Source organism: Crinia signifera, unplaced genomic scaffold (assembly GCF_055691185.1).
Source record: "Crinia signifera unplaced genomic scaffold, ASM5569118v1 HAP2_SCAFFOLD_129, whole genome shotgun sequence".
In the NCBI taxonomy this organism is placed as follows: Eukaryota; Metazoa; Chordata; class Amphibia; order Anura; family Myobatrachidae; genus Crinia; species Crinia signifera.
The window spans coordinates 34,932-61,448 of record NW_028142022.1 but is presented as its reverse complement, the minus strand read 5'-3'; the positions used below and the strand labels follow the sequence as shown (position 1 = coordinate 61,448).

Here is a 26,517-nt window from a genome sequence, read left to right as displayed (position 1 = left end):
ACGGGGCTCCAGCCGCACAAACCAATCCCCGCCCACCCTACGGATCGCCACGGCCGTCCGTACACGGACGGCTGGCGATCCGCATTAAAATGGTGGAGGCTACGCCTCCACCATGGTGGGAGCTGCCCCCTGCATTCGATGGTCGTCGACCATCGAAGGCAGGTCCGCACGCCGCGGCAGCTCCCGCAAGCTGAGACCACACGGACAATCGTCCGTGTGGTAGCTTGTATGGGGGCTGAAAGCTGACATCCGGCGACGTCAGCTTTCCGCCCCCATGAGTTGCGTCATGGCCTCATTACCATGCATACGCCCCGCGTTTGCATGGGAACGCCCATGAAACGCGGGGCGTACACATAGGGAAATGAGGGCATGATGCCTCTCACGCCCCTATCCGCCCCCTTTGCGGCGGACGAAATCCGTCTGCGGCGAAGGGGGCTGCACATGCGCAGATTCACCTCTGCGCATGTGCAGTGTAAAAACATCGGCGGTACGGCCGCACGCGGGCCGTACCGCACGAACTTGAATAAGGGCCAAAATCTGTGGGGAGTCCATGAGTTCGAAAGATGTGTTGGATGAAGATCTGGGCAAGCTTGGGAGCAGAGGGCAGGCCAGTCAATGGAATGAAATGTGCCATTTTGGAGAACCGGTCTACCACCACCCAGATGGTATTACATTCTTGAGACTTTGGGAGTTCAGAAATAAAGTCCATGGAAATGTGCGTCCAGGGACGCGTGGGAATGGGCAATGGAAGGAGAGCACCTGCAGGGGACTGACGATGGACTTTATGTTGGGCACAGATAGGACATGAGGCCACGAAATCCTGGACATCCTTTTTCATGTGAGGCCACCAATATGACCGGCGAAGAATTTCCAGGGTTTTGTGAACACCTGGGTGACCGGAGAAGGGCGAGGCGTGAGCCCAAGACAAGATTTTGGGCTGGAGCTCAGGTAAAACTAGCATCTTTCCTCGAGGTGGCACAGGTGACACATGGGTGGCCGAAAACGCCGTAGGACTGATGATGGGACGTTGTTCTTGTAGCACTGTGTCATCTTCCATAGAGCGGGACAGTGCATCGGCTTTTACATTCTGGGACCCAGGACGATAGAAAATTTTAAAACTAAATCGTGAGAAGAATAAGGACCAGCGAGCTTGGCGGGAATTAAGGCACTGGGCGGTCTGGACGTACAGTAAGTTCTTGTGATCTGTGAAGATGGACACGGGAAACTTGGCCCCTTCTAACAGATATCGCCATTCATCCAGTGCAAGTTTAATTGCCAACAACTCCTGATCGCCAATGGAATAGTTTTTCTCGGCAGGGAGGAATTTCCGGGAGAAAAACCCACAGGGGTGCTGTTTGCCATCGTCTGTGACTTGAGAGAGCACAGCCCCAACACCCACATTAGAGGCGTCAACTTCCAAGAGGAAAGGTTTGTCTGTATCTGGCTGCCGGAGAATGGGGGCAGAAATAAAGGCTTGTTTTAGCAGGTGGAATGCGGACAAGGCTTCTTCGGACCAGACAGCTGGATTGGCACCTTTTTGGGTGAGGGCTGTGATGGGGGCGATGAGGGTGGAGAATCCTTTGACAAATTTTCTGTAGTAGTTGGCAAAGCCAATAAAACGCTGGACTGCTTTGAGAGTGGTTGGTTGGGACCAACTATCGATGGCTTCAAGTTTTGCGGGATCCATTCGCAACTCTGAGCCGGATACGATATACCCTAGGAAGGGTATCTGGGGAACTTCGAATGTGCACTTGGAGAGTTTACCGTACAATTTATTAGCACGTAAACGGGACAGCACTTCTTTGACTTGAGACCGATGAGACTGGAGATCTGAAGAAAAAATCAAAATATCATCGAGATATACAACGAGATATTTGTATAGGACATCTCTAAAAATTTCATTGACGAATTCTTGAAAGACGGCAGGTGCATTACTGAGACCGAAGGGCATCACTAGATACTCGTAATGCCCATCTCTAGTGTTGAAGGCAGTCTTCCATTCGTCGCCTTGGCGAATTCTGATTAGGTTATACGCCCCTCGGAGGTCAAGCTTGGTAAAAATTTTTGCCCCTTTGATACGATCAAATAGTTCAGTGATCAAGGGAAGAGGATAACTGTTCTTGATGGTTATCTCATTGAGGCCTCTATAATCTATGCATGGGCGTAACCCTCCATCTTTTTTTTTCACGAAAAAGAATCCTGCACCAGCAGGGGAGGTAGAGGGTCGGATGAACCCTTTCTGGAGATTTTCTTGAATGTATTCAGACATCGCTTTGGTCTCAGGGATTGACAGGGGGTAGGTACGCCCCTTAGGAGGGGACTTTCCAGGGAGGAGATCGATGGGACAATCCCATCGGCGGTGTGGAGGCAGAACATCAGCGGCTTGTTCACTGAAGACATCACTGAAAGAATGATATGCTGATGGAAGACCTGGAAGGCTTTTGACTGTGGAAGATCGGACTGGAGTTACTTCAGTCAAGCAATGTTTCTGGCAATAATCGCTCCATTCCACAATTTGGAGAGATCTCCAATCGATACGGGGGTTGTGGAGTTGTAGCCATGGTAATCCTAACACAAGATCATAAGAAGATTTAGGAATGACCAGGAAGTCCATACATTCTTGATGAAGTACCCCTATGTGGAATGAGACAGGGACTGTCCGATACACAATGTCACTTCCGCGGATCCTGCTTCCATCCACCGCTGTGAGGTAGTGAGGCTGGGGAAGAGGCAGGATTGGGATTTTGCACTTCTTTACCAGCTCGGCTGAGATAAAGTTCCCTGCAGCCCCGGAGTCTGCCAGGGCTGAGACTTTCAGGGTACCCACAGGGGACACAAGGGCAACAGGTAGAATTAAGTCATTGGTGGGAGGAGCTTTACTGAGACAACCTAACCTGACTCCCCCACTGCAGGTTAGGACTTGGCGTTTCCCGGACGCTCGGGACAGGACCCAATGAAGTGACCGGGGGCGGCACAGTAGATACATAATTTTTCTCTTTGTCTCCTGGACCGTTCATCTGTAGATAACCTAGATCTACCTATTTGCATAGGTTCTTCTGTGGAGGTTGTCGCAGGACGGTGTTGAGACGGAGGCGGGACTCGGGGAACTATTTTCTTTAATTTTTCTAAACCTCGCTCTCTTAGGCGCAGGTCTATTTTGACACACAAGGAGATTAAATCTTCCAGCTGCTCGGGGAGATCTCGGGTGGCAAGTTCGTCTTTGATGCGCTCTGAGACGCCCAACCAGAAGGCGGCTGTTAGCGCCTCATTGTTCCATTTGAGCTCGGAGGCAAGGGTCTGAAACTGAACCACGAATTGGCCCATGGAACGAGAGCCCTGTTTGATACGGAGAATTTCTGTAGAGGCTGACACAGGCCTTCCTGGCTCATCGAATATCCGTCGGAAGGTAGAGACGAATCTTTCATAATCGGTGAGAATTGGATCAGATCTTTCCCAGAGGGGTGATATCCAATCTAGGGCAGAACCTGACAGCAAGGAGACAATATATGCTATCTTGGTTCTGGCAGTCGGAAAGTTCTGTGGTAAAAGTTCAAAGTGAATGTCACATTGGTTTAGAAAGCCTCTACAGGCCTTGGGATTGCCATCATATTTATTAGGAGTAGGCATCTGAAGACGAGGGAAATATGAAGAAGCATGAGTGACAGGCTGATTAGATACTGGTGGCGGAGGTGGCCGGAGGGATTGCTGGAGAGAATCCAGACGAGTGGACACATCCTGGAGGTATGTAATCACCTGCTGCTGCGTCGCTTCTTGCGTCTCTATACGCGAGGTGACATCTTGAAGCGCCGCTGGCCCCACACTATGGTCGCGTGCCGAGTCCATCGGTCTTGAACAATCTGTCACGGCCTGGACTGTCTGTGTTCCCGGCACTGACCTGGGTGCGCCAGTGGAGGGCGCAGGGAACTGGAAGCGAGGAGGCTTGAGATAGCTGGAGCTCATGCACGGAGACAGGAGAGAGCTGAACTGCCGGGGACACAGAGGATTGGCTGAGACCTAAGGTAGAGGCGCGGGGTCTAAGCCGACAGTGGTATTCACCAGGGACCCCCGCAAGGGGATATGGACTTAGCTGCAACTGCCGACCAGGTCGCGGCCCTCTGCCCCTCTGTGACTTTGGCAGAGTTTGGATAACAAGAGTCTTTAATGGGGTACGAAAACCATCGATGGTGATCGATGGCACTGAATGCTATACAGCAATACGGAGGGTACTTGAGAGTAGTGGGATGCGGCCTGGAAGCCGGGGATGACGTGAAGGTAACACAGGGGGACACTGGAGACAATGAGAATTACCGGAGCGGCTAGGGAGCCGATACTTGAGATCACTGGGGATCGCTGGAGCGGCTAGGGAGCCGGTACTTGAGATCACTGGGGATCACTGAAGCGGCTAGGGAGCCGGTACTTGAGATCACTGGGGATCGCTGGAGCGGCTAAAGAGCCGGTACTTGAGATCACTGGGGATCGCTGGAATCACTGGGGCGGCTAGGGAGCCGATACTGGGGATCACTGGAGCGGCCTGAGAGCCGAGAGGAGACGGGCACGGAACCCACGGATAACCGGACACTGAGCAAGTAACCTGGGCTGCACGAGAAGACAGGATCACACGGCAGATGGAAACACGTGGAGACTTCTGGCAGGAGTAGAATGACCAGGACGCTGAGAGTAACACAGGAGACAGCGGACTCAGGAAAACCGGACCTCTGGAGCACGTGGGGAGTCTTGACAGGAGCTTAACGCTGGAGAACTCACAGGTAAACTGACGAGTTGTTCAAGACAAGGAGGAGACTGTGAGCTGGGTATTTATCCCTCCAGGTGATTAGAGAATCAGACGCAGGTGATGGAATTAGCCGCAGCAGCAGCACACAGATCAGGAAGTAAGATGGAGTTTACCTGGATCATGTGACCCGCAACTTGATCAGGGAATACACCTGGAGCTTACAGTGACGCAGGGGTGACTGGGAAGCAAAAGACATCACGCCAGGGATTGCCGACTGTGCCGGCAGCTGACCTACGGAGGACACTACCCCAGCGTGCCGGTAAGGGGCGCATGCGAGCAGTGCGGGAACCGGGGTTCATGACAGTAAAAGTGTGTGAAAACTGCAGCATATATGTGTGTGTTTAGTAATGGTCCATTTAAGCTGCAATGGTTCCAATTGAAGCACTGACAAGCGTGAGATTAATGAGTAATGAGTAAAGGAGTGGATTGTATTGTGTTCAGCTGACATTGGTTGTACTGATTGGGCGTTCCGAATGCCTAGCGCATGACCGAGTGGTGTCCGCAAATACTTGCTTATGAAGACCGCATGTTTCCGGCCTTTTTGTTTGCGTGCATTCGGTGTGCTGTCCGAATGTAAGCGTACCATAATTAGTGCACTCCCTCGTGTACGCCCATGTTTATGCCCAGTTTAGCCCACTTTGAAACTACGCCCCTGTGTAGTTCCGAATGACGCCCATATTTCCCGAGTGAATGCGGTGCACATTTCTGTACGGTATTGGTGAGAACAAGTATGGAGACCTTGCGTGGCACATGCGCATAGCGTTGCCCACGCATGCGCAGACGACTAAAAAAAACGCCATCCGAAAGAGTGCAGGAAAGTACGCACAGACCAGAATAAGGCCCTATGTCCTATAATGCAAAGTAATGCTACTGTTGCTACCATATGCAGTGTATGATAATCTTGTATTGAGGACAGGGTCAGACCATAAACAGCATGCATTGTGCTGTCTCACTCAGGTTAGAGTGGAATGAGCTACACCTATTACTGTGGTCACTCTTTATACAGTGACAGATACCCTATTCTAAAGATACCCTTTATCTGTGGCTGTTTTCATCTTTGTTCAAAGTAGTTGATCTACCACATGAAATGGATTTGATTTTATGAATTTGTATCAAAGAATATTCTCCAGCATCCAGATTTGTTTTGATAACCATTTTTTTTTGCTATACCTCTGATGAAGTCGTTTGACGAAACGCTTTGGGTTTTTTGAATAAACAGCTTTACTGCAAAAATGGATCCTGCGTATTATGTAATCAGGTGCCGATATTGGACATTTGAATGAAATATTATCAATGATCTCTTTTATTATGACAGTGTCATTTATTATTGTACTATAATCTGTTGAGTGGTACTTTTTAGGTTTAGATTTAATTCTAGCATCTAGCGCACTCTAAAATATCTTTTTATATACATATATTTTAAAGGTCTGACCACTAAAATACGTTATTGTAGAGATGTATCGGTCAGTCAGAGGATATTGGCCATTAAATGAAAAACATTTTTACTTTACAAAACTTTTGACAAATAGAAATGAATAAATGACTCACTGGCAGAGTGATCTGTGAATCAAACACTGTAGAAATCGTTTCGAAATCCATACGAGATTGATCTCCAGTCAATTATTTTTTCTCTTGATTGTTTATTCATTTTCTACATTTTTTTTGACCTACTGTGGTTGGGAAGGGTAGGTGGAATAAGAATTGTATAAGCATAAAACTGTCACCCATCCATCGGACAGGTCTTAGGACTAGTTATAAATAACGGGGTATGTATCATTACGTCACCAGCATTATGGTTGAGATTCATTTATGTCGACATTAAGTTAGACATGCAGGAAGGTCGACATGACTTTAGGTCGACAGGGTCATTAGTTCGACATTGAAAAAGTAGCCATCTCCTCATCTTCCTCTGGGAAAAGTCCAGGCCCTGATGGATATACAATTAGCAATTATAAAACACTTAAGGAGATTTAGTCCCAATGTTATTAAAAGCATTTAATGAAGTATCCAGTGAAGAACATTTTTCTCCCCAATCTCTAGAAGCGCATATTACTGTAATCCATAAGAATGTGTTCCAGGCCTATGTCCTTATTGAATGTAGACCTCATATTGTACTCCAAAATAATTGCAAATAGACTGAAGGGGCAAATGCCCCAGTTGATACGTGGAGATCAAGTGGGGTTTATATAAGGACAAGAAGCCCAAGATAATACAACAAAAATTATCAGCTTAATTCAATAAGTCTCCCAAAAAAATATTCCAATGATCCGCTTGTCCACAGATGCTGAAAAAGCATTTGACAGAGTGAACTGGACATTCATGAGATCAATACTGGAGCATATGGGATTGGGTCCTACGGCATTACATAGGATTTTGACTCTATATAGGGGGGCCATCAGCAAGAGTGAAGGTAAATGGCACACGGTCAGATTCATTCGGAATTGGCATTGGTACGAGACAGGGGTGCCCCTCCTCTCCCCTTATTTTTGTGTTGTGTATAGAGGCCTTGGCCCTTGCTATAAGAACCAATAAAAGTATCCCAGGAATACGAATAGGAGAGTGAATATAAAATGGCACTATTCGCAGATGAGCTGTGTCTCCACTGTTAATCCATATACTTCACTTCCCCTTTTAATTAATGAGTTTAGAAGATTTAGTGCACTTTCATATTTCAAAATAAACTTTTCGAAATCACTTGCACTTATTATTTTAGCCCCACTTGAAGAAATTGTAACAGCCCCACTTGAAGAAATTGTAAAACTACAATCAGCTTTCCCAGTCATATGGAGTTCCACATATATCACTTACCTAGGTATAAAAATCACAACAAATTTAAACGATCTTTATTCCACTAATTTCACTACACTAATCTCTTCACTTAGATCTGAACTCTCCAGATGGAATAGGTAACAACTTTCCTGGATAGGAAGGATAAACGCACTTAAAATTAACACTTTGCCAAAATGTCTATATTTATTTCAGACACTACCAATACAGATTCAGGAAGGCTGGTTTAAATCACTGGATGCATTAATTAGGCAATTTATCTGGGGGGAAAATATCCTAGACTTAAAGCCGTGTACACACGGCAGCAATGTTTGCTAATATCACGGACAAGATGGTCGCTGGCGACCATATTGCCAGTGATGGGAGTGTGCCCTGGCGATAAATCGTCGGGTGTACGTTCCCATTCTCTGCCCCGTTCTAATAGCTACCAACTGATTACCTCTGCGGCACCGCCGGCAGAGGTTTCTTTTCATCAGCAACCATCTCTGGTCGCCGATGAAAAGGGGGCATTGAGCAATATATCGCCCCGTGTGTACCCATCTTAAGCTTTCATCCTTAGTAAGGTCCAGACAGGTAGGAGGCCTGCAGCTTCCAGACTTTAAGCTGTACTATCAAGCTATTCATTTAAATAGGATTCTAGAGTGGAGTAGAGAGAGAGAGACTACAAACAGTGGGTAAACATTGAGGCGTCATTTATACCTTTCCCGATAAAGATTTTACCATGGACCCCTAAATTATACAAGCCATCCCATATACACCCAACTATCAATGCAACATTAACAATTTGGAATAACATTAGAAGCAATGTGAATGTATCTACTACATTTGTCCCCTTAACCTCTTTCATTGCAAATCAATCCTTCTTACCAGGATTAAATTCTAAATGTTTTTCAGAATGGTCCCAAGGTGGTCTTTTTAGAGTAGGCCAGCTGGTGAACTCTACTGGAGTTAAGTTATAACAAATCATTCGCGATCAATAGAAAATACCCCAATCTGACTTCTGGAAATTAATCCAGATAAGGCATTATCTAATGACAGGTTTTGAGAAAAAATGTGTAGCTGTAAATACTCAATCTCATAGAACCTCAACTATATATAAATCATTACTACAAAAATATGACTCCCAGATTCCCCATTGGGTTTGCACCTGGGAAAAAGAATTGGGGATTACGTTAACAGAAAAAGAGTGGCAAAATATTTGCTTAAACACACACTATAGTTCCTTGTGCATTGTAATAAAGGAAACAATATACAATTATGATATGGTACAGGAACCCCTCTCTATTACATGCAATATATCCTTCAACTCCTCAAACCTATTGGAGATGGATGCGAGAAGTAGGTACACTGAAATATATCTAGTGGAGCTGCCCCAAAATGAAAAGATATTGGTCTGACGTTATCAAGGTAACTCAGCGTATTTTAAATGCTACAAAACCAACAGACCCTGCTTTTTGGTTGCTTAACCACTCACAAACTCCATCGGAATATAAAAATTCCTTGTTAAAACATATAGGTAACGCGGCACGAGCAGCAATTCCAGCAAGATGGAAATAGTAGTAGTTTGTTATTAAGGCGCCACAAAGTGTCCGCAGCGCTATACATAGCAAAAAAAAATCAAACAAATTAAAGAGTAACGTACAGGGTGTGTTGATAAATAGGGGTATAGCTGGTAGAACTAAAATCAGCATCAGTTCTGAAGTAGGTGTTGAAATTGTTGAGGAGACTAAAGATGAAGTACAGGGCAGGAGCGCTGGTGAGGTAAAGAGGTAGGGTGAGTACATGAGGAAGGAGGTCCCTACTCATAAGAGTTAACAGACTAAAAGGAGGTGGGTGGACGAACGAAAAACAATAGGATAAGTAGGAACGGATGGAGGGGTAGGGTAGGCAGGATAGGAGGAGCGAAAGGTTAGGAGGAGTAGGGATAGGCTAGTTGGAAGAAGTGGGTTTTGAGGGAGCGCTTGAAGGAGGTAAGGGAATCAGAAAGCCTGATGGGTGGCAGGAGGTTGTTCCAGTGCAGGGGGCAGCGCAAGGGAAGTTTTGGACACGGGATTGGGAGGAGGTGATTAGGTGAGAGGTCAGGAGGCGTCGGCAGCAAAGCAAAGAGGACGGGAGGGTGTGTGAATAGAGATCAGTGAAGAGAGGTAAGGAGCGATGGAGGAGAAAGCCTTGTAGGTGGTGGTGAATTTAAAGAGAACTCTGAAAGGAATGGGGAACCAGTGAAGAGATAGACAGAGGGGGGAGGCGAAGGTAGAGAGGCGGGAGAGGAAGATGAGCCTAGCAGCAGCGTTAAGAATGGATTGGAGAGGGGCGAGGCGGGCGAGATGTAGCCCGGAGAGAAGGATGTTGCAGTAGTCAAGGCGGGAGATTACGAGAGTGAACGAGAATTTTGGTTGCGTCAGTGGAGAGGAATAGTCTGATGAGCGAGTTGTTGCGGAGGTGAAAATCGGCAAGACTGTGAGAGAACACAAATGTGGGGGTAAAAGAGAGGGAGGAGTCAATGATAGCACCGAGGCAGCGCGTTTGGTCGGTGGAGGTGATCTTGGTTTCACCAATGCTGATGGAGATAGTGAGAGAAGAGGGGATGTTCGGGGGATGGAAGATTAGAAGTTCAGTTTTAGCCATGTTTAGTTTCAGGAAGAGTTGGGTCATCCAGGCTGAGATGGCCATGAGGCATTCAGAGACCATGGACAGGAGTGATGGGGATAGGTCGGGGGAGGAGAGATAGATTAGGATATCAACAGCATAAAGGTGGTAATGGAAGCCGTAGGAGCTGATGATGGTGCCCAGAAAGGTGGTGTAGAGGGAGAAGAGGAGAGTGCTAAGGACTGACCCTTGGGAAACACAGACTGGCTGCGGGGTAGTAGGAGAGGGGGAGCTCGGAGTGGAGACTGAGAAGGCGCCATCGGAGATATATGAGGTGAACCAGGAGAAGACCGTGCCAATGATGCCAAAGGAGTGGGGGGTGTTGAGCAGGAGAGGGTGGTCAACAGTGTCAAAGGCAGCTGACCGGTCAAGCTGGATGAGGATAGAGAAGAGGCCTTTGGATTTAGCCAATAGTAGATAGTTAGTGACTGTGGTCAGGGCAGTTTCAGTGGAATGTAAAGGGCGGAACCCGGATTGGAGGGGGTCTAGAATTGAGTTAGCAGTAAGGTGGCTTAGGAGTCTATTATAGGCCAGACGTTCTAGGAGCTTGGAAGCAAAAGGGAGGAGGGAGATGGGCCTGTAGTTGGACAGAGAGTTGGGGTCCAGATTAGATTTTTTGCGAATTGGGGAGACAAGAGCGTGTTTGAAGGAGGAGGGGGAAGATTCCAGAGGATAGGGAAAGATTAAAGAGGTGAGCCAGGTGAGAGCAGACCGACGGACTGAGACGACGGATAATATTGGAGGGGATAGGATCGAGCAGGCAGGTGGAAGGAGAAGCGGATTGAAGGATACAATGGACTTCAGCGGCAGTGGTGGGGGTAAAATAAGGACAGGGGTGGGAAGGAGGGGAGTGGAGATGTTGGAGGGGAGGAGGGAGGGGTGAGGTCATGGCAGCAGTGATGGCAGTCCTGAGAGAGGAGATTTTGGTTGAAAAGTAGGTAGCAAAATCAGCGGCTACGATGGAGGACAGAAGAGCAAGGTGTTGAAGGTGCCGAAGAGCCTGTGGGGGTTGGATGATTGGGAAAGGATGAGGGACTTAAAGTAGTATTCCTTGGCCAGAGCAAAGGCAGATCTGAAGGAGGAAATAATGAATTTGAAATGGAGATAATCCACAAGGGAGCGTGATTTCTACCAGAAGCGCTCAGCAGTGCGAGAGCACTTTTTAAGGAATCGGGTGAAAGGAGAGTGCCACGGATGGGGGTTGGAGCATCGAAGGGGGATAGAAGGCAGGCAGAGTCCAATGCCCAAGATAGGGTGTTGTTATAGAGGGAGGCTGCGAGGTTCGGGCAGGAAATGTCCGTGGCCGTCCGTGTGAATGGACACATGTGTCCATTCACAACTAATGTGTGCGGGATTTCACCGTCCGGCAGGAGCCGGAGTGTGTGAAACCAGCCAAAGGGTTCAGGGTAAATTACACTGTACAGTAGGTGCAGGAGGCTGAGGAGAAAGCCTGCGCCGCAACCTTGGCAACCGAAATGGATAGTCTCTCCATCGTGCAAGGATTGGTTTGCAAGATCTATTGACCAAACCCATAGACATGTTCATAACCCCACAATCCAAGTGGGCATGGAGTTGACTTTATATAGTGTGGCGAGCGGACGCGGAATACATGTTAAGTAATCCGCGTCCGCTCGCCATGCTTCGGGCTCGGCCACACTATATAAAATCAACTCCATGCCCACTTGGAAAGTGGGGGTATACAATAGAAAATGGGGTCTGGGGGGGCATTTAACATTGGACCATTGGCTTATTTTGAATGACAATTGCATCAACCAATCAGATGATCTCAATTCTAAACTAATTTGCATAATGGCTTTATTTGCTCTCCATAACTTACAGATGGAGCGGGATTCATCTTTGCAGGGGATGGCGATCACCATCCCCTGCTCCCGCGCCATCTGTGTGTCGGAAGGGGACGCGCGTCCCCTTCCGATGGTGCTGCCCTCGGTCGCCCGGTGCCCACACCGGGCGACCGCACCCCCCCACAGCCTCCTCGGGTCCCCCAGCCCCCCTCGAGTGGCAGGCGGACAGTATTGCGTCCGCCTTGCCGCCCGGATACTGAGACGCGCGTGCGTCTCAGTCAGATGGAGCGCCGTGTTGCTGGCGGATCGCCAGCAAGCATAAGGCCCGCTCCATCTGTACTGAGGTCCTTCCTAACCCTAGTTTAATTGAACACCTGCAGAACCAGCCACAGATAGTTGATAACAAGAGCATTCTTGACCAATTGTCTTGCTGGTTGAAGACTATTGCATGATGGTCCCAGCAAAAGATGTAAAATAGAAAAATGTTGACTACATTCTTGACCAATTGTCTTGCTGGTTGAAGACTATTACATGATGGTTCCAGCAAAAGTTGTAAAATAGAAAACTGTTGACTGACAGTACATAAACCAATCAGAATGGCTTATTTTGAATGACAATTGCATCAACAAATCAGATGGTCTCAATTCAAAACTAATTTGCATACAGGCTTTATTTGCTCTCCATAACTTACTGAGGTCCTTTCTAACCCTAGTTTAATTGAACACCAGCCACAGATAGTTAATAACAAGAGCATTCTTGACCAATTGTCTTGCTGGTTGAAGACTATTGCATGATGGTCCCAGCAAAAGTTGTAAAATAGAAAACTGTTGACTGACAGTACATGAACCAATCAGAATGGTTTATTTTGAATGACAATTGCATCAACCAATCAGATTATCTCAATTCTAAACTAATTTGCATAATGGCTTTATTTACTCACCATAACTTACTGAGGTCCTTCCTAACCCTAGCTTAATTGAACACCTGCAGAACCAGCCACAAATAGTTGATAACAAGAGCATTCTTGACCAATTGTCTTGCTGGTTGAAGACTATTGCATGATGGTCCCAGCAAAAGATGTAAAATAAAAAAATGTTGACTACATTCTTGACCAATTGTCTTGCTGGTTGAAGACTATTGCATGATGGTCCCAGCAAAAGTTGTAAAATAGAAAACTGTTGACTGACAGTACATAAACCAATCAGCATGGCTTATTTTGAATGACAATTGCATCAACCAATCAGATGGTCTCAATTCTAAACTAATTTGCATAAGGGCTTTATTTGCTCTCTATAACTTACTGAGGTCCTTCCTAACCCTAGTTTAATTGAACACTTGCATAACCAGCCACAGATAGTTGATAACAAGAGCATTCTTGACCAATTGTTTTGCTGGTTGAAGACTATTGCATGATGGTCCCAGCAAAAGTTGTAAAATAGGAAACTGTTGACTGACAGTACATAAACCAATCAGAATGGCTTGTTTTGAATGACCGTTGCTTCACCCAATCAGATGGTCTCAATTCTGAACTAATTTGCATAAGTACTTAATTTGCTCTTCATAACTTACTGAGGTCCTTCATCATCCAAGTCTAATTTAACACCTGCAAAACCAGCCACAGATAGTTGATAACAAGAGCATTCTTGACCAATTGTCTTCCTGGTTGAAGACTATTGCATGATGGTTTCAGCAAAATATGTAAAATAGAAAATTGTTGACTACATTCTTGACCAATTGTCTTGCTGGTTGAAGACTATTGCATGATAGTCCCAGCAAAAGTTGTAAAATAGAAAACTGTTGACTGACAGTACATAAACCAATCAGAATGGCGTATTTTGAATGACAATTGCATCAACCAATCAGATGGTCTCAATTCTAAACTAATTTGCATAAGGGCTTTATTTGCTCTCCATAACTTACTGAGGTCCTTCCTAACCCTAGTTTAATTGAACACCAGCAGAACCTGCCACAGATAGTTGATAACAAGAGCATTCTTGACCAATTGTCTTGCTGGTTGAAGACTATTGCATGATGGTCCCAGCAAAAGTTGTAAAATAGAAAACTGTTGACTGACAATAGATAAGCCAATCAGAATGGCTTATTTTTAATGACAATTGCATCAACCAATCAGATGGTCTCAATTCTAAACTAATTTGCTTAAGGGCTTTATTTGCTCTCCATAACTTACTGAGGTCCTTCCTAACCCTAGTTCAATTGAACACCAGCCACAGATAGTTGATAACAAGAGCATTCTTGACCAATTGTCTTGCTGGTTGAAGACGATTGCATGATGGTCCCAGCAAAAGTTGTACAATAGAAAACTGTTAACTGACAATACGTGAGCCAATCAGAATGGCTTATTTTGAATGACAATTGCATCAACCAATCAGATGATCTCAATTCTAAATTAATTTGCATAATGGCTTTATTTGCTCTCCATAACTTACTGAGGTCCTTCCTAACCCTAGTTTAATTGAACACCTGCAGAACCAGCCACGGATAGTTGATAACAAGAGCATTCTTGACCAATTGATTTGCTGGTTAAAGACTATTGCATGATGGTCCCAGCAAAAGTTGTAAAATAGAAAACTGTTGACTGACAGTACATAAACCAATTAGAATTGCTTATTTTGAATGACAGTTGAGTTTGAAGAAACTCAGGAGCCCGAGGTGTGCCTAAACACGGGCAAAAGCGGCCGTGCGATCGAGTGGGCTTATCTCCCGAAGGAGACGGGCCCCGTTTTTCCCCTAATCCCTCTCAGCCATAAGGCCGAAGAGGGGAAAATAGGGAACGGTGGGTTCTCTTCGCCGAAACTTAGAGAGACCCTCATTCCTCAACCCCCGAAAGGGTTAGGACGGTGGGTCCTCCGCACCCCATGGTTTGGAGAGACCCGCAGTGGACTTCCCTCCGCCTTGCAGCTCGGGGTCGTCCTCGGGGGGCACGAAGCTCTCCCCAAAAGGCGAGAGCTTCAGCACTTTGGGGAAATGGAAGGCCCGTAAGGGACGACCACACAACCCAAAAAAATGTGACAAACTACAAAAAAACAGAAAACGTGAAGTGACGAACATGAGAAGGAAAAGAAATAAATAATAAAGAAGACCCTAGCCAGAAGGCCAGGGTGGGGGTGTGTGAAAAATTGTCCTACCCCATCCAAAAGGACGAGGTAAGGACGTGAAGCGCGTACCTAGAGGGGAAGTGCGCAGTGCTAGTGCTTACTAGTGCATGGTGATTTTGGGATCACCCGTGCATGTTCGGCACCCCCGAGTTTCCCCGGGGGCACAGTGCAGCCTCGGACTCCAAGCAGCCAGCCAGTCAGCGTCCGACCAAGTGTTTCTCCGTCTCAACAGCAGGCACTTTCCAGCCCCTGGCATGGGAATGGGTACTCCACTGGGCCTTTCGAAAGACTCCCTTAGGGGCTGCACCCCCATCGGAAGGGCAATCTACTCAACCCTGGGAGCGGAGAAACACTGGGACTAAGATACTAGGCTGAGCTTTTCGCTGTGCCCAGGCTGGGGGCCTGCCCCAACCTGGACCAATCTACTCAGCTAGACTTTTCACCACTCCCAGGCAAAAAAGAGGGGTCCCACACCCTCCGCCCATCAGAACAGCTACTCAGTCCAGCCTTTCTCTATTCTCTGCCAGAGGCCAGTCCATACCCACTGATAAGAACAGATACTACACTTGATCTTAGCCAAAAGGCCGAGAAGCGATTTTGAATGACAGTTGCATCACCCAATCAGATGGTCTCAATTCTGAACTAATTTGCATAAGTACTTAATTTGCTTTTCATAACTTACTGAGGTCCTTCCTCATCCATGTCTAATTGAACACCTGCAGAAACAGCCACAGATAGTTGATAACAAGAACATTCTTGACCAATTGTCTTGCTGGTTGAAGGCTATTGCTTGATGGTGCCAGCAAAAGTTGTAAAATATAAAAATGTTGACTGATAGTACATAAACCAATCAGAATGGCTTATTTTTAATGACAATTGTATCAACCAATCAGATGGTCTCAATTCTAAACTAATTTGCATAAGGGCTTTATTTGCTCTCCATAACTTACTGAGGTCCTTCCTAACCCTAGTTTAATTGAACACCTGCATAACCAGCCACAGATAGTTGATAACAAGAGCATTCTTGACCAATTGTCTTGCTGGTTGAAGACTATTGCGTGATGGTCCCAGCAAAAGTTGTAAAACAGAAAACTGTTGATTAACAGTACATAAACCAATCAGAATGGCTTATTTTGAATGACAATTGCATCAACCAATCAGATTATCTCAATTCTAAACTAATTTTCATAATGGCTTTATTTGCTCTCCATAACTTACTGAGGTCCTTCCTAACCCTAGTTTAATTGAACACCTGCAGAACCAGCTACAGATAGTTGATAACAAGAACATTTTTGACCAATTGTCTGGGCTTTGCAGCCTTTTGGCCCGGGCTGAGGTCTGGGCCTGAGGTTGTGAGGTTGGAAAACTTTTCTGTGGGATCTACTACGTTGAGGAGGTATCAACACCGCAGGAATTTTGAAGCATCATGGCTGGAACACCTGGACTGAAGAATTCAATCCATTTTTTCGTGCAAGAAAGAAGGAGGAAAGACTGTGGACTTTATCATCTCGTGAGGGAAGTTTTGGTGGAGCTGGCAGGAGTGGAGCTAAGTACTGTTTTTTGTATCCAAGATTTTCCTAACCAGGGCATGTATGATGTCAGTTTTTTCGATGGGAAAGACAGTTACAAAGTTTATGAAATGTTAAAAGAGAAATATCTGGACCCTAAAATGGAGGGGATAGAAATGTTTCCCCTATTTACTGCACAAGAAGTCCCAATCACAGTACATGCTTACAATCCGTTTATGAACTATGATTTGTTACTTGCTTTCCTTGCAAGGTATTGCAGTACTGTGAGAGGAGGGGAATTTTTGAAAAACAGTATGGGTATCTTTAATGCCAAAAGAAAATGTTGGTGTAAACTAAGGAGGGATGATAGATGTCCAGGTGGGGTAATGCATCCTCCTGCTAATTTCACAATTGGAGGCAACAGGTGCTTCCTATATTACCCCACCCAACCCAGATTCTGCAGAAAATGTTTTGAATATGGCCACACAAGGGAAGAGTGTGAGAAAGGGAGAACCTGTAGAAACTGCAGAAAAGAGGGGCATGAAGCAAACCGGTACCCAGAGGAACGCAAATGCGACCTCTGCGGGGAACCTGGACATTCTTTCAAAACATGCTCAGAATTCACCAAAGCTCGAAAAGAGCAAGGTGCTCGAAGATTAGCTGAGCAAGCTGAAAGAGAAGCCAGAGAGGCAGCATGCCAAATGGCTAAGGATACTCGCACAACAGAGGCTAAAAAGACATGTATAGCCCAGGTGCTTGTTGTGCAAAATGGAGTACAGATGGAGGTGGAGGCACAGGCTACACCAGATCCACAACAGCCAGTTAAGGCAATGCAAACTGCTGATACTGCAACTGACCACAGTGAGGAGCAGTTGAAAGTCTTTGCAGCTGAGGCTAGTCAACTCGTTACAGAGAGTGATGAAAGCTCAGCTGAAAGTCAAAATTTAGATTCAGAGGATATTCAAAGTGCTGATACCATATTGTTTGATGAGGAGTCTATAAAACTGAGGAAAGCAACTCCTGATGGAAGGGCTGTTAAAAAAGCCAGAATTGAAAGGGTTAAATGCAGTCCCTCAGCAATTGAACCAGATGGTATGGATACTACCTTAAGTTCCGAAGACAATGCCAGTTCCCCATCTTCCACTGAATCTTCTAATATTTTTGGGGCATCCAAACAGTCAATCGCACGTTTGACTGGGAAGGAGAACTATGATGAAATTGGATGATGCTGATTTAAGTTGTGTTTTTGTAACCAACTACCTTGAAATTATTTACGGGACTTCTAAATCTACCTATGCCTAATATTACAAGCAACATTAGTGTAAAAGTTGCAACATTAAATGTCAGGCTGATAACAAGCAGACCCAGGCGTGCTGCGGTTTTTGAAATATTAAAAAACTTAAAAGCTGATATAATTTGTGTACAGGAATGTGGGATTTCAGAGCCCATTAAAAAAGAATGGGACAAAGGGGATAGTTTTTGGTCTGGGTCTTGTTTAAATAAAAATGATGGGGTGGGTATTGTAATAAATAATAGGGATATTATAGGGGAGGATTTTTTTATGGTGGAAGAAGGGAGGTGTATTGTTGGGACTTTTAGTCTTAGAGGGTGGAGGTTTAGGATCATGTGTATATATGCTCCTGCTTGTAAATTAGAAAGAAAGAAATTGTTTGATAAGATAAGGTTATTCCTTCCTGGAAGAACACCCCTTATATTAATGGGGGATTTCAATTGTATAATTGAGAAAAGTGAGAGAGGATATGGAAGTACTAGGAGTGTTGATATAACCGGGAATATATTAAATCAGATTATTACGGATTTTTCCTTTATAGATGCAGCTGCGGTGTGTATGAGGAAGCCACCTCCACCAACGTATATTGCTGATAGAGGAGGCATAACTTCCAGAATTGACTATATTTTCATATCCAAAGGTATATCATGTATGAATGGAGAGCAGGTAAGAATGCCTTTTTCAGATCACGAATGCATTATATGTGAAGTCCAAGGGAATGTAAACGATGTATATGGTAGAGGTATATGGAAATTAAATGTTCGTTTGCTAGAAGACTGTAAAGTAAGGGATGATTTGGTTAAGATGTATACAATATGGAAGAGGAGAAAAAATGACTTTGAGAATATATTAGTATGGTGGGAGTGGCTGAAAGTTAGGATAAGGTGTTTTTTCAGAAAATGGGGAATCAAAAAAGTAAGGAAGGAAAGAATGAGGTATGAGTTATTATGTGTAAGAATGAGGTATCTTTACAAAATGAGAGATCTAGGATTTGACATGAGTGAAGAGGGGATACGGTCGTTTTATCGAATGACATTAGGTCGAATGTCATTTGGTCGACCCCACTTGGTCGAATGTGTAAAAAGGTCGACATGGGTTTATGTCGAACTTCCGACTATGTCGACTGCCATTAGGTCGACTGGGGTTAGGTCGAATTGCTCTTTTTGGTTTTTTTTTGGTGCCGACATGTGCCGACAGGCGGTGGTTCATGCCCTACCATCCACTAGGGCGTTGTGGAGGTTATTAAAGCTGTGGCGAGCGAAGCGAGCCACCGTGCCCGAAGCATTGCGAGCGAAGCGAGGGTCTGATTCACTATGTCAACAGTGTCCATGTCGACACTGTTGACATTTCGGCCAAAAAAAACCCAAAAAGAGCAATTCGACATAACCCCAGTCGACCTAATGGCAGTCGACATAGTCGGAAGTTCGACATAAACCCATGTCGAGCTTTTTACACATTCGACCTAGTTGGGTCGACCAAATGACATTCGACCTAATTTCATTCGATAAAACGATCCACACCCGTGAAGAGATAGTGAAAGAAAGGCGTGTGTTAAACAACTATTTGGAAAATAGGGGGAAAAAAATCATTTTTAGAGCGAAAGTTGAGCATCAAGAGAAAAATGAGAAATGTACAAGTTTTTTTTTCAGGAAAATATGTAAAAGGAAAAATGATATGGATGTATTAAGGAATGGAGAAGGAATGGATGTTAGTGGTGGTAAATTAACGGAAGAAGTAGTTAAGTTTTACAAAGAATTGTATGGAAGGAAAAGTATTGAAAGTGATATGGGAGATGAAGTTTTAAGTGTATTACAGAATGAAGTGAGTCAGGAAGATAAAAGTGTTTTGATGGAAGATATTGGTGCGGAAGAAGTAAAAATGGTGGTTATGAATGCAAGAAAAAACAAAACTCCTGGGCAAGATGGATTGCCAGTAGAGTTATATTGTATGTGTTGGGATATGTTGGGAAGTGATTTAGTGGAAGTATGCCAGTTTATGTGGATACATGGTATAATTGGCAAGTCTATGGGTAAGGGTGTTGTAGTTTTAATATATAAAAAAAAATGATAGAAGAGATCTGGGCAACTGGAGGCCTATAACTTTGTTAAATTCAGATTACAAAATATATTCAAAAATTTTGGCGAATCGAATGAGAAGTGTAATAGGAAAAATTGTGAATGAAGACCAAATATGTGCTGTACCGGAACGTAAAATTAGTGATAATTTGATTTTATTAAGGGATACACTGAGAGATTGTAAAGATAGGAAACAAGGTTGTGTGGTTTTGAGTCTTGATTTTGAAAAAGCCTTTGATAAAGTTGCACATGAGTTTATGTTCAGAGTTTTGTTAAAAATGGGGTTTCCTGCTGGGTTTGTAGAAAGAGTAAGAAGTTTGTATGTTTTGGCATCGAGTTGTATATTGGTGAATGGGAATGTGAGTGAGGAGATCATGGTTAAATCAGGTGTAAGGCAGGGGTGTCCTGTGTCCCCTGTGTTGTTTATTTGTGTGATGGAGCCACTGTTACAAATGATTAGGTGTGATAAGGTTGTGAGAGGAGTACTTATACCTGGGAGTGGTGGTAAGAGTGCTAAAGTAATGGGGTACATGGATGATGTGGTAGTATTGTGTCAAAACCAAGCAGCCTTAAACAGGACAAGATTATTAGTGGGTTTTTTCTGTAATGCATCAGGCTTTAAAATTAATTGGGATAAAAGTAATTATAGAGTGTTTGGTGAAATTGATGTGGAAGTGAATGAGATTACAAGAGTGGCAGGGGGGATAAAGGTGTTGGGTTTAATTTTCGATGATAACTTAAAAGGTAATGATAGTTGGAATGAATGTAATAGGAAGATTATGAAGAAATTGGATTTCTGGAAATTAAGAAATTTATCAATGACAGGGAAAGTACTAGTTGTGAAGAGTGTGATTCTTCTCATAATATTGTATGTTGCATGTGTGTTCCCCCCCCCCCCAAATGGTGTTTTTAGAAAAATTGTAAGGAAATGTTTTGTTTTTCTGTGGGGTAGTAAAATGGAGTGGTTGAGACGTGAGAATGTGGTTAAATCTAGGATTAAAGGAGGGGGAAATTTTCCAAATTTTGATAGATTTATAGGAGTGAATTATGTGGCAATTGTGGCGAGATTGTTAAAGGGGAGTTCAAAAACCTCATGTATGACAAAATACCTGGGTGGATGGATGTTGTGTGGGATTGGATGGATGAAGAGATCTTTGAGTGTGCCAATGGCCTTCAGTTGCCCAGAATGGTATGTGTTTGTGGAGCGATTTATTAGGAAGAATGATTTGTTAAGTATGAGTATGGAAGATTTTATGGGGAGGAAGAAAATAATAAAGATTTTGAAAGACAGAGAAACTGTATGCAATATTGAATATTTGAGATTGAAAGAAGCAGAAGTGGTGTGGAAGAAAATGGAAATGAATGGGATGTCAAATAAACAAAAAGATGTGGTTTGGAAAGTTATGCATGGTGTCTTGCCTGTAATAATGGTACTCAAAAAGAGAGATTTGACAAGAATAGAAATATGCCCGAGAGAAGAATGTGGAATAAATGAGACAGTATTGCATGTAATGTGGGGATGTGGTTTTGCTAAAAAAGTATGGAAGGGTATGAGTGGATTATGTAGAGAATTGTGTGGTGTAAATGGGATTTCATGGAGGTTGGCAATGTTTGGTTTGGGAGTCAATGGGAAAATAAAAGAAAGAGTGATGTGGCTATTAATGTGTTGTGTAATGGAAGTATTGTGGGATAATAGGAATATGTATGTGTATAAGAAAGAAGATAAAAGTGTGAATGATTGTATTAGGATGGTGTTGGGGAAATTGTATACATGCTATTTGTTTGATAAAGAAGGTGGAGGTGGTATGGATGCAGAGGGAGTGTGGAAAGTAAAGAAATGGATGCATGTTGTAAAATTTGTATAGTTTAGGGTAGAGGGGATATGGTATTGTGGTGCTTTTTATTGGTTCTTTGTAAGTTCTTTTCATTTAAAAAAAAAACAAAAAAAAAAACCAGGTGATGAAGGAGAAAAATTTATCGCTCAGAGATAGTCTAAAGGGTAGACTAAGCGATTGCTTTTAAACCTGATGGTTTAAAAAAAAAAAAAATTGTCTTGCTGGTTGAAGACTATTGCATGATGGTCCCAGCAAAAGTTGTAAAATAGAAAACTGTTGACTGACAGTACATAAACCAATTAGAATTGCTTATTTTGAATGACAATTGCATCAACCAATCAAATGATCTCAATTCTAAACTAATTTGCATAATGGCTTTATTTGCTCTCCATAATTTACTGAGGTCCTTCCTAACGCTTGTTTAATTGAACACCAGCCACAGATAGTTGATAACAAGAGCATTCTTGACCAATTGTCTTGCTGGTTGAAGGCTATTGCTTGATGGTGCCAGCAAAAGTTGTAAAATATAAAAATGTTGACTACATTCTTGACCAATTGTCTTGCTGGTTGAAGACTATTGCATGATGGTCCCAGCAAAAGTTGTAAAATAGAAAACTGTTGAATAACAGTACATAAACCAATTAGAATTGCTTATTTTGAATGACAGTTGCATCACCCAATCTGATTGTCTCAATTCTGAACTAATTTGCATAAGTACTTAATTTGCTCTTCATAACTTACTGAGGTCCTTCCTCATCCATGTCTAATTGAACACCTGCAGAAACAGCCACAGATAGTTGATAACAAGAGCATTCTTGACCAATTGTCTTGCTGGTTGAAGACTATTGCATGATGGTCCCAGCAAAAGTTGTAAAATAGAAAACTGTTGAATGACAGTACATAAAACAATCAGAATGGCTTATTTTAAAAGACAGTTGCATCACCCAATCAGATGGTCTCAATTCTGAACTAATTTGCATAAGTACTTAATTTGCTCTTCATAACTTACTGAGGTCCTTCCTCATCCAAGTCTAATTGAACACCTGCAAAACCATCAACAGATAGTTGATAACAAGGGCATTCTTGACCAATTGTCTTGCTGGTTGAAGACTATTGCATGATGGTCCCAGCAAAAGTTGTAAAATAGAAAACTGTTGAATGACAGTACATAAACCAATCAGAATGGCTTATTTTGAATGACAATTGCATCACCCAATCAGATTATCTCAATTCTAAACTAATTTGCATAAGGGCTTTATTTCCTCTCCATAACTTAGTGACGTCCTTCCTCACCCTAGTCTAATTGAACACCTGCAGAACCAGCCACAAATAGTTGATAACAAGAACATTCTTGACCAATTGTCTTGCTGGTTGAAGGCTATTGTGTGATGGTGCCAGCAAAAGTTGTAAAATAGAAAAATGTTGACTACATTCTTGACCAATTGTCTTGCTGGTTGAAGACTATTGCATGATGGTCCCAGCAAAAGTTGTAAAATAGAAAACTGTTGACTGACAGTACATAAACCAATCAGAATGGCTTATTTTTAATGACAATTGCATCAACCAATCAGATGATCTCAATTCTAAACTAATTTGCATAAGGGCTTTATTTCCTCTCCATAACTTAGTGACGTCCTTCCTCACCCTAGTCTAATTGAACACCTGCAGAACCAGCCACAAATAGTTCATAACAAGAACATTCTTGACCAATTGTCTTGCTGGTTGAAGGCTATTGTGTGATGGTGCCAGCAAAAGTTGTAAAATAGAAAAATGTTGACTACATTCTTGACCAATTGTCTTGCTGGTTGAAGACTATTGCATGATGGTCCCAGCAAAAGTTGTAAAATAGAAAACTGTTGACTGACAGTACATAAACCAATCAGAATGCCTTATTTTGAATGACAGTTGCATCACCCAATCAGATGGTCTCAATTTTGAACTAATTTGCATAAGTACTTAATTTGCTCTTCATAACTTACTGAGGTCCTTCCTCACCCTAGTCTAATTGATCACCAGCAGAACCAGCCACAAATAGTTGATATCAACCAGCAAGACAATTGGTCAAGAATGTTCTTGTTATCAACTATTTGTGGCTGGTTCTGCAGGTGATCAATTAGACTAGGGTTAGGAAGGACCTCAGTAAGTTATGAAGAGCAAATTAAGTACTTATGCAAATTAGTTCAGAATTGAGACCATCTGATTGGGTGATGCAACTGTCTTTTAAAATAAGCCATTCTGATTGTTTTATGTACTGTCATTCAACAGTTTTCTATTTTACAACTTTTGCTGGGACCATCATGCAATAGTCATCAACCAGCAAGACAATTGGTCAAGAATGTTCTTGTTGACTATTGCATGATGGTCCCAGCAAAAGTTGTAAAATAGAAAACTGTTGACTGACAGTACATAAACCAATCAGAATGGCTTATTTTTAATGACAATTGCATCAACCAATCAGATGGTCTCAATTCTAAACTAATTTGCATAAGGGCTTTATTTGCTCTCCATAACTTACTGAGGTCCTTCCTAACCCTAGTTTAATTGAACACCAGTCACAGATAGTTGATAACAAGAGCATTTTTGACCAATTATCTTGCTGGTTGAAGACTATTGCATGATGGTCCCAGCAAAAGTTGTAAAATAGAAAACTGTTGACTGACAGTACATGAACCAATCAGAATGGCTTATTTTGAATGACAATTGCATCAATAAATCAGATGATCTCAATTCTAAACTAATTTGCATAAAGGCTTTATTTGCTCTCCATAACTTACTGAGGTCCTTCCTAACCCTAGTTTAATTGAACACCTGCATAACCAATCAAAGATAGTTGATAACAAGAGCATTCTTGACCAATTGTCTTTTTGGTTGAAGACTATTGCATGACGGTCCTAGCAAAAGTTGTAAAATAGAAAACTTTTGACTACATTCTTGACCAATTGTCTTGCTGGTTGAAGACTATTGCATGATGGTCCCAGCAAAAGTTGTAAAATAGAAAACTGTTGACTGACAGTACATAAACCAATCAGAATGGCTTATTTTGAATGACAATTGCATTAACCAATCAGATGGTCTCAATTCTAAACTAATTTGAATAATGGCTTTATTTGCTCTCCATAACTTACTGAAGTCCTTCCTAACCCTAGTCTAATTGAACACCTGCAGAACCAGCCACAAATAGTTGATAACAAGAACATTCTTGACCAATTGTCTTGCTGGTTGAAGACTATTGCATGATGGTCCCAGCAAAAGTTGTAAAATAGAAAACTGTTGACTGACAGTACATAAACCAATCAGAATGGCTAATTTTTAATGACAATTGCATCAACCAATCAGATGATCTCAATTCTAAACTAATTTGCATAAGGGCTTTATTTGCTCTCCATAACTTACCGAGGTCCTTCCTAACCCTAGTTTAATTGAACACCAGCCACTAGAGATGGGCAGTACGATTCATTGGAATGAGTTGAGCCACACGGCTCAGCTCAGTAAAGTGTGTTGAGACAGTGACTCGGCTCTCGAGTCACGACTCATATGGAATTACAGGCACAGGGAGACAGTGCAGGGCTCACAGCACACTCAGGGACTTGCAGAGGCTCAGTCACTCAGTGTGCAGGGAAGACAGGAAGTAAGACAGTGGCTTGGCTCACAACTCTTAGTGAGTTACAGAGGCTCAGTGTGCTGGCAGACAGGAAGTAAGACAGTGGCTTGGCTCACAACTCTTAGTGAGTTGCAGAGGCTCAGTGTGCAGGGAAGACAGGAAGTAAGACAGTGGCTTGGCTCACAACTCTTAGTGAGTTGCAGAGGCTCAGTGTGCTGGCAGACAGGAAGTAAGACAGTGGCTGGGATCACAACTCATTTGGAATTGCAGCAGGCACAGAGAGACAGTGCAAGGCTCACAACACATTAGGGAGTTGCAGAGGCTCAGTCCCTTGCTGCTGCTTAGTAACCGAACCAGCTTTAATAATGATTGTGCAGTTCATCTGGCAGAGGCAGGCAGCTGCTTATGCAATGATTGTTAATAATATAATTACCAACATAGATTCAGTGTGCTGCTGCTGCTGTCCCGACTCAGCCAACAGTGAGTATCTCGAATCATGCAGTCAGCTGAATGTTTCGAGACACTGAGTCGAGACAACGATTCACTAGCCATCTCTACCAGCCACAGATAGTTGATAACAAGAGCATTTTTGACCAATTGTCTTGCTGGTTGAAGACTATTGCATGATGGTCTGAGCAAAAGTTGTAAAATAGAAAACTGTTGAATGACAGTACATAAACCAATCAGAATGGCTTATTTTGAATGACAATTGCATCACCCAATCAGATTATCTCAATTCTAAACTAATTTGCATAATAGCTTTATTTGCTCTCCATAACTTACTGAAGTCCTTCCTAACCCTAGTTTAATTGAACACCAGCCACAGATAGTTGATAACAAGAACATTCTTGACCAATTGCCTTGCTGGTTGAAGGCTATTGCGTGATGGTGCCAGCAAAAGTTGTAAAATAGAAAACTGTTGACTGACAGTACATGAACCCATCAGAATGGCTTATTTTGAATGACAATTGCATCAACCAATCAGATGATTTTAATTATAAACTAATTTGCATAATGACTTTATTTGCTCTCCATAACTTACTGAGGTCCTTCCTAACCCTAGT

General features: G+C 43.3%; 1 protein-coding gene and 1 pseudogene across 4 annotated transcripts in view; both read right to left on the bottom strand.

Annotated features, from left to right (window-relative positions):
• The window catches only part of LOC146052837 (uncharacterized), a 147,664-nt gene that overhangs the window by 93,660 nt on the left and 27,487 nt on the right, over nucleotides 1-26,517 (bottom strand). The window contains exon 2 of one of the 4 annotated variants that reach the window (XR_014467701.1): nucleotides 6,341-6,719. The exons of 2 other annotated variants lie outside the window; for them this stretch is intronic. Coding sequence is in view for 1 of the 2 variants with exons in the window: in XM_083167952.1 (XP_083024078.1) it covers nucleotides 15,826-15,841 (16 nt within the window). In the remaining variant the exon portion in view is untranslated. Of the gene's footprint in view, nucleotides 1-6,340; nucleotides 6,720-15,825; nucleotides 15,941-26,517 lie in introns of those variants that run through there. One more of the 4 variants, XM_083167952.1, reaches the window with a different exon arrangement.
• On the bottom strand, nucleotides 15,604-15,739 carry LOC146052839 (U2 spliceosomal RNA; annotated as a pseudogene).